Raw genomic sequence first — 15760 nt, forward strand, 5'->3', positions numbered from 1 at the left:
TGATTAGCAAGAAGAAGTATTTTTACCCTTCTGTTCATCAATTCTCCACTATTGTGAGCCCGAGATCGAAGGCAGGCATTTCATTAAGCCATTACTGAGTCCGGGATCACTCTCACTATTGGTTTGGCAATTTATTACGTCTTTTATCTGTCAATCTAATGCTATTTATCATTTGTATTGAATTAATTCAAATATCCTTAAAAGCACATATAAATTCAATTGTTATTCGTTTTTTAGGGTAAACTAAGAACTATTTATGATTTCAGTTTTCTTTTAAGAGATTAATTTATGTACGTCGACAGTATATATGTATATATGTATATATATATATATATATGTCAGATTAAATTACGTACAACATGTACGTAATAATTCGTAGCAACGGCGAATACAACAAGAACTCGCTCAATATACACAAATGTAAAATGAGCAGAAACCGCAATAAACTCCTCACTGTCATTTTATTAGAGCATATATAAATCAGTGGACCCGAAATATAATCAAGTAAAATTAGTAAAAGAAAAAGATATGTATGTTGCAAAACACAGGCAACTGAAGTTGAAGGGGAAATGGTTTAATTGAAGTGATGAGACAGAGAAGTGGCGGGGAGGGGGGGGGGGGGGGGTCATACGTTTATATGACTCGTTAAAATGTTGGTTGTTTAAATATGGTTGAGAGGGCCGTTGTGAGCTATTAAAAGCATATATAGATTATGTGTAGCTAGTTCCAATGGATGGGAAATGACTTTGCAACAATTCTAAAAATCAGACGTGCTTCCTTTTTCAATATTGGTTGAATAGCTTTTAAAGTTTTTAGTTCTTTGAGTGAGCCATTTAAGAAAGTTGGAGTTATGAGTTATGACCACCCCCCCCCCCCTATTTAAGTTTCCTAGCTATTTTTCAACTGCATACGGAATCTTCTTATTTAATGGTCTATCACGAGAGCCGAATTCAAGATTTAAAATTATGATTTTTTATTTTACGGTTATTTCAACTTAATATAATATATAATAATAATCAAGTTACAATCAAATATTTATAATCAAATATTTAATAAAAAAATTTAATATACATATACAGTTTTGAACAAAAGCTATTGAATTTATGTGCTTCCATAAATAACACTGTTCTTTATCTCTTAACGTCACCGCCTATGTGTCTAAATACATTAACTCTACAGCTAATGTTTTGTCTAGACTTCCTATGGAAGGAAAACTATGACGCATATCTGCTTTTAAATGTGTAGGTGGAAGATCTATCATTAGGGGTCGTTTGGTTTCCTCCATTGACAATTCTTTGATTGGTCATATAAGAAAAAATCATGGCGGTATGCAACTTAATCTTTGATTTGTCTTATTAAATTTTGCATTCTTAATATTCGCATAAGTTATACATAAATCTATGTATTTTTATGAGGGGTATAAAATAAAAACATATGTATCATAGTTTATGGATAATAATAACTAATAAAAAAATCAATTCCCACCTAACAGTTCCTACATTATTATTTATTGTTTGGACAATATCGAAAATATAGGCCAATTTATAACAAGCACCAAATAAAAAAGACGAAAAAAGTCATTCGTGAATGGACTATGTTTGTCTCAAAAGATGTTAAAATCTTTTTGGACAAAGCAATCAAAGATGAAGGGGTAAATCGTAGCTGAAGATAATTATCTCAAGACTAATAATAGGCAAGGAGAAGAGAGTTGCAAAGTTTCTTTATAATCAAGATTCGTTCACTTTCCGAATGTCTCCTCCCTCTTACAAGATCTTTTTCCCCTTATATCCTAGAGAGAAAACATTCAGAATTATAAGAAATAAAAATACAAAGAATATTCGATAGAATATTCTCAATGTCTCCTAATGGGCTTACATTTCTACAAGGGTCGTATAGTTTCTACTTTTGCCTTAAGGTCGTCTTCCTCGGGACGTCGATTCGAAAATACTCGATCGTTGGTCGTACTCATCATAGGTCGAGGTCGGTCAAATTTGGACTCATACAGTTAGTTCCTCCGCTTGTCGGGGTCGCGGCCGGATGTGTCCTCGATGAGCGGACCTCGTGCATTCTTTTGGAGAAATTTGACCTGTGGGAACGACATGACGTGACCAACGGGGATTGGTCATCGTATTCAGCAAGATATCGTGCGGTACACTTCTCCGGGAAATGATGTCAACTTTACGTGCGTCATCATTGCACAGATTTTTGAGGTAGGGACTGACGGCTTGGTGCTTCGATTCTTGTGCGGCTTTGAAGCCTACCGCCTCGATTCTGGCGCTTCTCAATCCTATAAATAGGTGAAGGGTTTGATTTTTTGAAAAACTTTGGTCATTCCTCTTCTTGAAGACCTCTGTTATTCCTTGTTTGCTTTCATATCTTTCCACTCTTCTTTCGATCTTCACCCGAAGCTTCTTCTTCTTTCCTCCTTTTGTGTTGATACTCCTCCATACGATATTATGTTGAGGTCTCGTCGTTCTTGTGAGGAGGTTCCTGAAGCCACCCCATCATCAACGATGCCTCCTTCTGATAGTGGAGACGTGGTGGTAGAAGAGAATGGCAGCCCTCCTATGGTAGAGGAGCTGCTACCGAGGCACCCCTTATCCCGGAGTGACTTCCTCAAAGATCCACCTTCCACTCCGAACCCGTATTTTATGAGACGGATCAGGTCCATATTGATGCCCTTCGTATAAAGTATGGCATTCCTGCTCATATAGAAATGGTTCCAGCGGGGAGAGATTACGTGGACGTCCACAGACCTGGGTACTGTACTTTCTACGAGTACCCTTTTATGATCGGCTACACCCTTCCTCTCTTCCCCTTAGCGGAAGAATTCTGTAGATTTTACCAAGTTTGCCCTGCACAATTTTCACCATACACGCTCAAGGTGCTTTTACTATTGACTAATTATGCAGAGCTGGCGGAATGTAGCGTTTACGTCCATCACCTTTTGCACCTGTTCACGCCTGGCTTCCTCAGGGGTACCATGGTGCATTTGAGGCTTCGTGGTATGAAAGGGCTGGTGGTCGGGACGGACGATCGGGCGAGCCACAAGTTTTGGCACAAGTATTTCTTTGTCAAGACCGAACACGTCGTTTCTGATTCCGCCAGATTTTCGGAGCGATGGAATGGAACTCACAAGTGTCGTTGTTCGTTATGTCCCCTCTCTTTTGTAATTACTGTAACTTTTACTTACTCGCCATTTTGCAGATATGGGTCATCCGCCTCGCCCTATTGCGGGTATCAAGGATTGGGTAGCCCGCTTGTTGCCTCATGCAGCAGAAACTCGGACTTGGCCCGCCTTCGTGCAGCGTTATGGCCCTAATGTTTCCTCAGGTAAGTGATTTACTTACTACTTCATTGGCCATGCGACCTTGCTTAATAGCACAACCCTTTGTGATGATAGGTCAGGGAGTTTCTAGGCGGAGGGCGGCAGTTCCCTCCTTTAGACAAGTCGTTGCTACTGCGGACACGCGGTTTATCTTGAGCGAGTTTGTTCAGGAGGGTCGTCCTCAACCTATTAAATTGGGAGATTCGTCTTGAGTTGTGACCGCGAGGGAGGAGGCTCCTTCGGTACCGGCCTCACATCCTTTGGATGAATGTTCTAACGGGGACGAACCGTTGGAGAGAAAAAGGAGGAGGCTAGAGCTGGGGAAGGGCGTGGCTACGGACGCCGACGGTAGCAGGGCATCCCGGACGGCCCCGGTGCCCGTATTCATGGCCGACGCCATTTTGTGGGGGAGATCTCCCCAAGTGGAGGGAGTTGGCCCAGGAGCCAGTTCAGTGCACTCCGTTGAGGGTGGTGCGTCGTCTAATGTTGGAGGGCCTCGTGTCGAGGATGGCGGCTCGGGTTCGGATATCGACCCAGAGGATGTTAATGAATTTGTGGGTCACCATACCCATGTGGAGGTTAGGATGGACGGATCTGACCGTCATGTGGTAGTTTTGGGGAACTATAATTTGCTGCTGATTAGCGAGCAGGTGGCGTCGGCCCTCGCTCCTTTATGTGCTGCTCCTGAAAGCGAGATTCTTGGAGTAATGAGAGACGTGGATTTATCTCAGAAGGTCACTGGTATGGCCCTGCAGATAGGTACCTCTCCTTTTTTTGTCGTTGGATTGGTAGGATAATCGTCATTCTGTATTTTGTTTCTAACTTCTGCCCTTCTCTTTTGTCAGACCCTCGTCTTGGAGGTGGAGAGAGAGCGTCGTGAGAGAAAAAGGACGGGCCTTTATGAGAAGATGTCGTCTAAGTATCAGCAGTATCGTGCTAAGCATCAGGCAATATCCGACATGTATCATCAAGATCCTGAGTTCCAGGTGTTTCATGAGGGGCTCAAGCAGCGGGAGGACCAATTGGAGCGCAAGATAGAGGAGTTGAGGGAGAGGGACGAGGAGCTTGTGAAGGATGTCGCCCGTAATAGTGAAATTGAGGCCTCCCTTAAGGCAAAGGAGGACGAGCTTGAATTGAGTAGGGGGGTGACGGCTGAGAATGCCGACTTGCAGCTGAAGGTGGCCGACTTGACCGCCGAGTTGAGTGCTAAGGTAGCGGAGATTGAGGGGCTTAAGGGCAAGCTGAACGTCAGTGCTAATAAGCTGGCGGCAGCTATTTCTGAATCGGTATCTTTGGAGAATACCCTCCGTATTTCCAAGTCGGAACTAACTAGGGAGAGGGAAGCCTCTGGTCGTCAAGTTGCATGGCTCGAACAGCGTGTCAATGAGCTGGAGGCGGAGTTGGTCGCATTAAAGGGACAAATGGCCTCGTTGAGGGCGGAGGAGGCAAGTTGACGTTCTCAGCCTTCTACGTCCCGTGCCTCAGCTGATCCGGGCGTGCCCCGCCATTTGTATGAGTTGTGGGTCCATGTGGAGGCTCGGCTTGATGTGTATAAGGCTTTTCACATCGAGGGCAGGGCTACTGAGGCAGAAGTTCAAGCTGTGCATGTCGAAGCTCGTGCAACTCATGAGTCATGCGGGTACGATCCCCTCACACCTGACGGGGAAGGCATCAATTTTGATGACGCGAATCACCTTGCTTCAGATTCGTGGAATGAGCACGCTTACCCCACTGGGATGATGTGCAGTCCTGGTTTGTATTTACTTTTGTTTAGGAATTTTTGCACGGGTCGTACTTGGGCCTATTTGTAGGGGCAAATGTAAATGATATTTTGCTATAATGTAAAATTTTACTTTCGTCGGCTTGTTTTTTTCCTGTATTTATCGCACATGATATTACCGCCCTTGGCTATTGGGATGTTTCTTTGACTTGTCATCAAAGTAGAATCCTGTCGTGGTTCGAACGAGGTCAAACTTATATTGTCGTCGACGGCCTTGGCCGTGGGGATGTTGCTTCGAACTATCATCGAAGTGGAATCCCCATCGTAGTTCAAACGAGGTCGAACTTATATTTTCGTAGATGGCCTTGGCCATTGGGATATTGCTTTGAACTGTCGTCGAAGCAGAATCCCGTCGTAGTTCAAACGAGGTCAAACTTATACTTTCGTCGACGGCCTTGTCCGTGGGGATGTTGCTTCGAACTGTCGTCGAAGTGGAATCCCATTGTGGTTCGAACTAGATCGAACTTATACTTTCGTCGACGGCCTTGGCCGTGGGGATGTTGCTTCGAACTATCATCGAAGTGGAATTCCGTCGTGGTTCGAACGAGGTCGAACTTATATTTTCGTTGATGGCCTTGGCCATTGGGATGTTGCTTTGAACTGTCGTCGAAGCAGAATCTTGTCGTAGTTCAAATGAGGTCAAACTTATACTTTCATCGACGGCCTTGGCCGTGGGGATGTTGCTTTGAATTGTCATAGAAGTGGAATTCCGTCATGGTTCGAATGAGGTCGAACTTATACTTTCGTCGACGGCCTTGGCCGTGGGGATGTTGCTTCGAACTGTCGTCGAAGCGGAATCCCGTCGTGGTTCGAACGAGGTCGAACTTATACTTTCGTTGAAAGCCTTGGCCGTGGGGATGTTGCTTCAAACTGTCATCGAAGTGGAATCCCGTCGTGGTTCAAACGAGGTCGAACTTATACATTTGTCGACAGCCTTGGTCGTGGGGATGGTGGTTTGAACTATCGTCGAAGTGGAATCCCATTGTCATTCGAACGAGGTCGAACTTATACTTTCGTTGACGGCTTTGGCCGTAGGGATGTTTCTTCAAACTGTCAACGAAGTGGAATCTTGTTGTGGTTCGAACGAGGTCGAACTTATACTTTCGTCGACGGCCTTGGTCGTGGGGATGTTGCTTCGAACTATCGTCGAAGTGGAATCCCGTCGTGGTTCGAACGAGGTCGAACTTATACTTTTGTCGACGGCCTTGGCCGTGAGGATTTGATCGTATTCCCGTAGGAAGACATCACATGTTGACTAGTGGAGATCTGGTTCTACACATACATTGGAGATTCGATTCCGTACGTATAATGGAGATTTGATTCCGTACATACAATGGAGGTTTGATTCTGTTCATACAATGGAGATTTGATTCCGTTCACACAATGGAGATTTGATTTCGTACATACAATGGAGATTCATATAATAGAGATTTGATTCCTTTCATACAATGGAGATTTGATTATCTATATGTAGTCACTTCATTACTTTGATCCGGTGATCATATCGATGGGTCGAGGTGATGAACAGTGTGTCGATCCTTAAGGCATCCCCCTCGCCGCCTCGTTAAAAACCTCTCCAGGAAAACCTGATTGGGACAAAACCCGGGTGAGGGAATAAGAGTACGACTTAGGTGATGCCTTCTTTTAGAAGTGGAAGTACTTGAGATGGGCGACATTCCAGTTGTTTTGGAGTAGTTTTCCCTCCATTGTTTCTAGTTGGAACGCTCCTTTGTTTGTTGCTGCTACGATTTTGTATGGTCCGTCCCAGTTTGTTCCCAATTTTCTCTCATTAGGGTCCTTTGAAGCTTGTGTTTTAGCCTTGAGGACGTAACCTCCGACTTTGAGCGGTCGTACCTTGGCTCTCTTGTTGTAGTATCTTTCTACTTGCTGTTTCTGGGATACCATTCTTATATGGGCCATGTCTCTTCGTTCTTCAACTTCATCCAGATCTTATAGTCTACTTTCGTCGTTCCATGTTCCGCTCTCATTGGAGTATCTCAAACTGGGCTCCTCGACCTCGACGGGTATGACTGCGTCGATCCAGTAGACTAGTGAATATGGTGTTTATCCTGTGCTGGTTTTTGGCATAGTACGGTATGCCCATAATATTTTCTGGTAGTAGTTAAGGCCACAGCCCTTTAGCTTCCTCAAGCTTCTTTTTCAATATGTTCAATATTACTTTATTGGAGTATTCGGCTTGACCATTGGCGGCACGGTGGTAGGGCGTGGAGAGTATCCGTTTGATGTGCCATTTTTCAAAAAACCCGGTCGTTCTTTTTCCATCGAACTGAGGTTCGTTGTCGCAGCTGATCTCTTTGGGGATGCCAAAACGGCATATAATGTTTTTCCATATGAAGGTGATGACCTCCTGCTCGCGTATCTGAGTGTATGCACCTGTTTCCACCCATTTAGAGAAGTAGTCAGTTAAAACCAAAAGGAAACGTACCTTACCTCGTCCTGCTGGGAGAGAGTCGACTATGTCCATTCCCCATTTTATGAATGGCCATGGAAAAGTGACGAAGTGAAAAAGTTCCCCTGCTTGGTGTATCATAGGGGCGTACTTTTGACATTGTTCACATCTCCTGACATAGTCGGCGGTTTCTTTTTTCATGGTGGGCCAGTAGTATCTGGCGCGAATGAGGCATCTGACGAGGGCGCGGTTTCCCGTGTAGGCATCATAGTGCCCCTCGTGTACTTCTTCTAGTACGTGCCTCGTTTGATACGGCCCAAGACATTTGGCTAGGGGGCCACTGAACGTCCTTTTGTAGAGATCCTCGTTTACTAAGTTGTACCGGGCTGCCTGCACCTGGAGTTTTTTGGCTTCTTTTTTGTCTTGCGGGAGTGTTCCATCCTACAAATAGGCTACGAAGCGATTACGCCAGTCCCAAGTTAGGTTTATAGAATGTACCTCGACATGGTCTATTGCGAAATGGAGTAGGGTGACCACGTTTTTTTTATCGATATTCTTGGTGGCCGCAGCCAGTTTAGCAAGGTCATCCACTTCTATATTTTATGCCCTGGGTATTTGGTCGAGGTGGCATTCATCAAACTCCGACAGAAGTTTGTGGATTTCTGACTGGTATCTTTGTAGCCTCTGCTCTTTGATTTGGAAAGTCCTGGTGACCTGATTCACCACGAGTTGGGAGTCGCAGCGGAGGACGAGTCGTCGGGCGCCATATTTGAGGGCTAGCTTCAAACCTGCAATCACAGCTTCATACTCGGCCTCATTGTTAGTCATATCGGGGCATCGTATGGACTGGCGAATTACTTCGCCTGTAGGGACCTCGAGGATGAGTCCCAGTCCCGAGCCCAAGGCATTGGAGGCACCATCGGTGTAGAGGACCCAAAGGTCGGTGTGTGCAGAAGTGCGGAGTGCTTCCTATTCTACCTCGAGCAATATTTCCATGCTGAAATCAACGACGAAGTCTGCGAGCACCTGCAACTTGATGGCAGTTCGGGGTTGGTACGTTATGTCGTGCTCGCTTAGCTCTATGGCCCATTTGGCTAGTCTACCCGATAGTTCGGGTTTATGTAGGATACCTCTTAGGGGGAAGGTTGTCACCACTTTTATAGGGTGACATTGGAAGTACGGTCTAAGCTTACGTGAAGCTACGACTAATGCCAGAGCTAGTTTTTCAAGGTGAGGGTACCTCGTTTCGGCATCGAGTAAAGTTTTGCTGACATAGTAAATTGGAGATTGCGTACCTTTATTTTCACGGACCAAAATTGCGCTTATCGCAACTTCGGAAACTGCTAGATACACAAGTAGGCATTCACCTAGATCTGCTTTGACGAGTAGCGGTGGTGAGGATAGATACGTTTTCAGCTTTTTTAGGGCGTCGATGCATTCACTATTCCATTGCAACCCGTGGTATTTCCTTAGTACATTGAATAATTTATGGCATCTATGCGAGGATCGTGAAATGAACCTTGATAGGGCAGATATTCGTCCCGTCAACTTCTGAACCTGCTTTTTGCTGGTCAGTATTTGCGGTATTGCATCATGGCCTTTATTTGATCTGGGTTGACCTGGATTCCCCTTTGTGACCCTAGGAAATAGAGGAACTTTCCAGAAGTCACGCAGAAGGCGCACTTTTCGAGGTTCAGTTTCATTCTGTACTGCCTTAGTATTTCGAAGGCTTCCTTCAGATGACCAGTGTGATCTTCTTTCTTTGCTGACTTCACTAGCATGTCATCGATATAAACCTACATTGTTTTATCGAGTTGTTCTTTGAACATTTTGGTGACCAATCTTTGATACGTGGCCCATGCGTTCTTGAGCCCGAATGGCATTACCTTGTAGCAGTACGTACCTTGGTGAGTGATGAAAGTGGTCTTTTCCTGATCCTCTTCAGCCATCAGAATCTGATTATAACCGGAGTACACGTCCAAGAAGCTTAGCAGTTCGTGGCCCGCTGTTGCATCGATAAGTTGGTCGATGTGAGGTAGCGGGAAAGAATCCTTCAGCTATGCTTTATTCAAATCAGTGAAATCGACGCACATTCACCACTTCCCGTTCTTCTTTTTGACCATGACCACACCTACTGGGGGTATTTCGATTCTCTGATGGAACCGTTGGCGAGTAATTTATCAACTTCTTCGTTGACCGCCTCATTGATTGTGGCATTGAATTTCCTCCTCATTTGTCGTACTGGCAGATAAAGCGGATCGACATTTAGCTTGTGTGTGGCGATCTCCCTTGGGATTCCTGGCATGTCTGAATGGGAAAAAGCAAAAAAATTGGCGTTGTTAGTTAAAAACTCACGATACTCACCTGGCTCCGAGAGGTTGTGCCCAACGTAAGCCTTTTTGGCGCAATTGGTGTTACCTAACTGGATGGGGTCGAGATCCTCTACGGTCGCCTTGCAAGCTTTTATAATGTCCGGATCTTTGATGGCCTCTTCTTGTATGTCGGGATTGGTGCCCGACATGGCTGACTGCTATACTTCCGCGCTTGCCCCTTTTAGTTGTCTGGTGTGTGTGCAATCCTGGGCGATTCGATAGCATTCTTGGGCGGTACGTGGCTCGCCTGGATGCTGAATATCCCCCATTGGGTGGGAAATTTGATCACCTGATAGAAGCTTGAGGGGACGGCTCGCATGGCATGTATCCATGGTCGTCCTATGATGGCGTTGTAGGCCGTTTCCTAGTTCATGATGTGGAACGTTGTTTCCAGGGTAACCCATCCTGCTAGGACATGTAGCACTATTTCTTCGAATATTCGTTCTACTGCATTATTAAAACCCGTTAGTGTTATGCAACGCGGTATTATTTTATCCTCGAGCCTTATTTGCACGAGAACTCGTGGGTGAACAATACACGCGCCGCTTCCGTCATACACCATGATTCTTTTCACATCGGTGTCAGCGATGCGTAAAGTTATAACCAAAGCATCATAGTGAGGAAAAGATAAACCGTCGGCATCAGACTTATCGAAGATGATACTGTCTTCGAGGTCAACATACCATTTGTGGGTGACCGTCCGTTTGAGTTTGTGCGTGGTAGTGAACTTCACATGGTTGATTACTGTATCATCGCCGCCGCCAATCATCATTTGTATGGTACACACTGGCGATGGTGGCTTTGGAGGTCCTTGAGATGGGTCGCCTCCTCGAGCGAAGTTGTCCCTTCCTTTATCGCTTAACAGTTCTTTCAGTACCCTTGGTTCAACATTCTAACTACTTCTTGCCGCAGACCTATGCAATCTTCGGTCTTGTGTCCTCTTTCTTGGTGGAACTCACAGAGGACGTTCGACCTCCTGGTGCTTGGATCTGATTTCATCTTTTGTGGCCATTGCACCTTCGTGCCCAGCTTCTCCAGTGCGTACACTATTTCTGAAGGGGAAACACAGAAATTATGAGCAGATAGTAGTGGAGGCATACCTCTTTCGCTCCAGAGGGGTGCAGTATGTCGTGGAATGGTGTCTGCGTGTTGTGGAGGGGGCGGGTTGGATGTTCGGATATAGGGCTAATGCCTTTCGCGATTGAAATGTGGTGGTTGATCTCGTCTCCCATCACTACGTCGATCTCTCTTTGTCTCGGTCTGGACTGATGTTAATCGTTAAAGTGGGCCGTTCAGGTTGTCCTCAACCACTCTCACTTCGGTGCAGTAGGCATTGTGAATCTCTTCCCATGTGGTAGGGGGTACTTCATGAGTCTACTGAGCAGTTTTTTGGTTGACTTTGACCTGGTCCTGTTTAACCCATTCTGAAAGGCTGCGACTTCCATCCATTCCGACACGTTCGTTAGGCCCATCCTTACTCTGTTGAATCGGGCCAAGAAATCTCGAAGCCCCTCGCCCGTCGTTTTCCTGACGGCGAAGATGTCGTTGACCATAGCCTCAGCCTTCTTCGTTCTTGCATGAGCGGTGGCGAATTTATCTGCCATTTCTTCGAACGTCGATATCGATCGTGCTGGCAGCTGGGAGTACCATGTCAATGCTCCCCCTGTCAAGGTCTCGCCGAAATTTTTCAACAGTACAGATGGTACCTGTTCTTTTGATAGATCATTGCCTTTTACTACTGTAACATAATGGATTAGGTGATCCTCCGGATCTGTGGTCTCGTCATATATTTTCAAGTATGGCGGCATCTTAAAGGTCTTTGGAATAGGATGAGGAGCAGCCCCTTCGCTGTAAGGTTGTTCGACGAATCGACCTACGTCGCATTTCGGTAAGAGCTTTGGAGTGCCTGGTATTTTATCGACCCTCTCCTGATGTTCCTTCATTTGGTCGGGGAGTGTTTTGTTCTCATTTTCCATCTCTTCTATTTTCTTTAAGATGGCCATGAGTGCAGTGTCACCTGCGTTAGTGACAGTGTGGATATTATCTGCTCGTGTAGTGCTTGGCTCATCGGCGATAGCTGGGATTTCTGTAGGTGGTATGCCTTCGACACCTCCTTTAGTGGGTTTCTCGATCATGTTGCTCAAAGCACTTGTCAACCATTCTTCCAGCAACTTTTTGACTGCTGGTGGTGCTTCCCCCATGGTGGATGTCGAGGCTCCCCTTTCGCGCAAGATCGTTAGATCTTCGTGTGGAAGAGATGAGATCTCCCCCTCAAGTGTAGCTCTTGGTGTTGCATTCCCATCATCTTCTCTACCAACTTCGTCGAGGGAGCTTAGGAGATTGTTCGAGACGTCTGCTATCGCCTTCAGCCTCGCTTCCTTTCCCGCCATTGTTGCTTTTGGAGGTTCGAAGAAAGGTGATCACTTTCAGGGATCTAGATGAGAACTATGATTTCAGCTATGGAAATCCCCACAGACGGCGCCAAATTGTTTGACTCAAAAGATGTTAAAACCTTTTTGGACAAAGCAATTAAAGATGAAGGGGTAAATCATAGCTGAAGATAATTATCTCTAGACCAATAGTAGGTAAGGAGAAGAGAGTTGCAAAGTTTCTTTGTATTCAAGATTCGTTCACTTTCCGAATGTCTCCTCCCTCTTACAAGATCTTTTTCCCCTTATATCCTAGAGAGAAAACATTCAGAATTATAAGAAATAAAAATACAAGGAATATTCGACAGAATATTCTCAATGTCTCCTAATGGGTTTACATTTCTACAAGGGTCGTATAATTTCTACTTTTGCCTTAAGGTCGTCTTCCTCGGGACGCCGATTCGAAGATACTCGGTTGTTGATTGTACTCATCATAGGTCGAGGTCGGTCAAATTTGGACCCATACAAACTAGAGATAACAATTTGGTCAAAAATCTTCCTTAAAGAGCTATGGCATACTGAAGGGATAAATATCGCATGAATGAAATTTTCAAGTTCTTTCCCATCCATTTTAAAGTAAATGGCATTAATGGCAGTTATATACACACCACGATTACGTCGGTCAGCTGTTAATAGTAGGCCAACTATATCAAGCAGAGGACAGTGACAAGAAAAATGGAATCAATTATTCTAGCTAGTCATTAGATTTCTTGTAAAAATATATAATTCTCTTGGTTATAAGAGTATGTATATCCTCCCTTCGTGTACTTTTATTTGTTCACTATGGACTTTGCATACCCCTTAAGAAATAATAAATGAAGTGTATAATTTACCATGATACCCATATTAATTGATGCATATTTTTAACGAATTTGAGAAATTAATTTGATGAAATGAGTAATTAATATTGTGGGTATAACAGGAAAAAGAAATTATCTTCACTTGTTATGCTAAAAGTGACAAGTAAAAGTGAAAATCTATTTTTAGAATACTGGACAAGTAAAACTGAACAGTGGAAGTAAATGATATGGTATACATTTTCCATTTTTGTGTATGATAATAAAAATGACCTAAGCAATAATTTTTTAGGATTTCAAGTTACGTACATTTAACTAAAGTGATAATCTATGATGGCAAAAGCGATTAAATAAACTAGTGCATGCAGTGCTAAGATTTGACCGAAGAGAAGAGTTAAGAGTATTTAACATGTCTGCTTTAAATAGCAGGTTGGAGGTGTATAGTAATTGCAATGCCCCAACTTTCAATTAAATTGAATTTACTTCACTTGAAGAGCACGTCATGCAGAGATGGGTCCCATTCTAGTTCCACATTTAAGTTTTTGCCCTTTTAGATTCTATTGCAGTTGGTTACCTCCCCCTATATAACCGTCCACAATATTTACACCATTTTATGATCTCAAAAACAAGAAGAAAAAATTAACCCACAAATTTTGATCATCGTCCAAATGGTCTCCTTTCACACAACTCAAGTTCCAACACAAAGAAATGTTTTTCCAAATATAGAAGATTTGTCTAAGAAGAGAAAATGGGAAGAAGAAGAAATTTCTGATGAAAAGCCACAGAAAGCCAAGACTATGACATCTTTATTCGGCACTCAGCTGCATCTCGAGACTCCACTGCCTTTGGAGTGGCAAAGATGTCTCGACATTAAGGTATGCAAAAAAAATTCCGATAATTATGTTGTCCCGATCAGCTTGGACGTATCTAAAAATAATATTCTATATTTTTAATATCTAATTCATATAAGAGAAGTTTCTAGTATAGTGGTAAATTTAAAAAGGATAGTTCGATGCATAAAGTATTACGTATTCACGCAGGGTTTGGGAAAGGACCGCACCCCAAGAGATGTAATGTAGACAGTCTACCTTAACGCAAACCTTAGTGGTGGTAAATTTGTTTCAAAAAATATTTTTGGAGTTGTTAGTTAGTAAAATACTAGGTGAGACATTCTTGTTTATTTTTGTAATCCCTTTGTTTGAATTCTTGGTTGTACCACTAAGTTGGGTGATTACTCTGCCACCAAGATTTAGATAGATAGCGAAAAAATTATCTAGATCAAATTTGAACCCCCATCTGCTATATTTGTTCACTCGTTTCATTGATAGTTGGACCACACTCTTATTATTTGTGTGCTTTTCTTTCAAGAAATTAAATGATATGAAATTAGTTGGACTAGTCTTAATTATTGTTTGCTGTTTTTTCAAAATGCAGTCTGGACATATTTACTTCTATAATACAAGGACACAAAAGAGGACATCAAGAGATCCAAGACTGAGTACTACTCCCGAGCCACCAACTCCAGTGCATATGAGTTTAGACCTTGAACTCAACTTATTACCATGTGGATCACCAGAAAAATCTCAAAATTCTTATTTCATTGGTAATAACAAGAATTCCATCATTAAAAAGAAGAGTACTGAGGGTCAAGGTTTGATCACTCGTTCTCCCTCTTGGCTAACATTTGACGTGGATCAACAAGAGATGGTCACTGCTGTTTGCAAGAAATGTCATATGTTAGTAATGATGTCCACATCTTCACCAACATGTCCAAATTGCAAATTTGTCAATCCACCAGATGAAACCCCTCCTACCCTTTTCAAGAGAAGGCTAAGCTCATTTTGATTAATTGAAGAATTATCCTAGTTAAAATTCTATGGCACACTTAGAAAAGCTTATATATACTTTAAGTTATATGTATATACTTATGTTACCCTAAAAAAGCCTGATAATTAACTGTATGATTCCCAACTCTTTGGTGTCATGCATGATTTTGTAAAAAGAAATTGGCTATTATTATATTGAAAATTTTGCAATATCCAAGGCTTTGAGTTAGTTTTGCTATGTTCGTTTTTCTTGGAATATGTGTGGACCGACACAGTCATAAGGTAGTTAATGTACTGCATATATTAGTTTCAACTTCCTCCTTTAATAGGCTATTAAAGTCTCAAGTTAATGTACCTAAAAATGGTTTCTTAAATAGTTTAACTTCTACCTACAGAAAGTTTAATAAAAAATACTCAAAAGTTATTTACAGGTAAATGTGACTTGAAAAGTTCTTTACAATGAAGAAAGGATGACTTTAACGCTTGAACTCCAAATTATAACGAATCAACAGCAATTAATATTTGCTTAGCAGCGAAATTAGAAGATAAATTATGCCAAACTTACCCAACAGCCAAAAGGCTAAAAATGGATGAGTGCAAAAAAAAAAAAAAAAAAAAAAAGCCCTCTGAAGTTGAAGTACAAGTAAAAAGTATAATAAAAACAAAACATAAGTATGTAAAATCATTTGTTTTTCAGACGAACGGAAAAAGGAATACTTTAAAAGTTTTAGTTTTCTGCCTTAGTGCCTTTAGGTCCAATAGTATATGCTAAAAAAAATGCTATATTGAAATAAGGGTGATCACTGCTTGGTTCTGTT

General features: G+C 42.8%; 2 protein-coding genes across 2 annotated transcripts; both read left to right on the forward strand.

The window, feature by feature from the left end:
* The first annotated feature begins 3714 nt into the window (after positions 1-3714).
* LOC138890164 (spindle pole body component 110-like) lies at positions 3715-4782 on the forward strand. Its single transcript, XM_070173528.1, has 2 exons — positions 3715-4062; positions 4174-4782. Exons 1-2 carry the CDS (start codon positions 3715-3717, stop codon positions 4780-4782), a joined length of 957 nt encoding a protein of 318 aa, XP_070029629.1.
* An 8941-nt stretch (positions 4783-13723) lies between these two features.
* Positions 13724-15154, forward strand: LOC104224322 (protein CURLY FLAG LEAF 1-like). The gene is made up of 2 exons (XM_009775943.2): positions 13724-13991; positions 14551-15154. Exons 1-2 carry the CDS (start codon positions 13785-13787, stop codon positions 14959-14961), a joined length of 618 nt encoding a protein of 205 aa, XP_009774245.1. The 5' UTR covers positions 13724-13784; the 3' UTR covers positions 14962-15154.
* Positions 15155-15760: the final 606 nt, after the last annotated feature.

Source organism: Nicotiana sylvestris, chromosome 4, assembly GCF_000393655.2.
Source record: "Nicotiana sylvestris chromosome 4, ASM39365v2, whole genome shotgun sequence".
Taxonomy (NCBI): Eukaryota; Viridiplantae; Streptophyta; class Magnoliopsida; order Solanales; family Solanaceae; genus Nicotiana; species Nicotiana sylvestris.

Coding starts and splice junctions, on each gene's coding strand:
- LOC104224322 (XM_009775943.2), top strand. CDS start 13,785: ATGGTCTCCTTTCACACAACTCAAGTTCCAACACAAAGAAATGTTTTT. Junction 13,992..14,550: donor AAAGATGTCTCGACATTAAG/GTATGCAAAAAA, acceptor TTCAAAATGCAG/TCTGGACATATTTACTTCTA.
- LOC138890164 (XM_070173528.1), top strand. CDS start 3,715: ATGGCCGACGCCATTTTGTGGGGGAGATCTCCCCAAGTGGAGGGAGTT. Junction 4,063..4,173: donor ACGTGGATTTATCTCAGAAG/GTCACTGGTATG, acceptor CTCTTTTGTCAG/ACCCTCGTCTTGGAGGTGGA.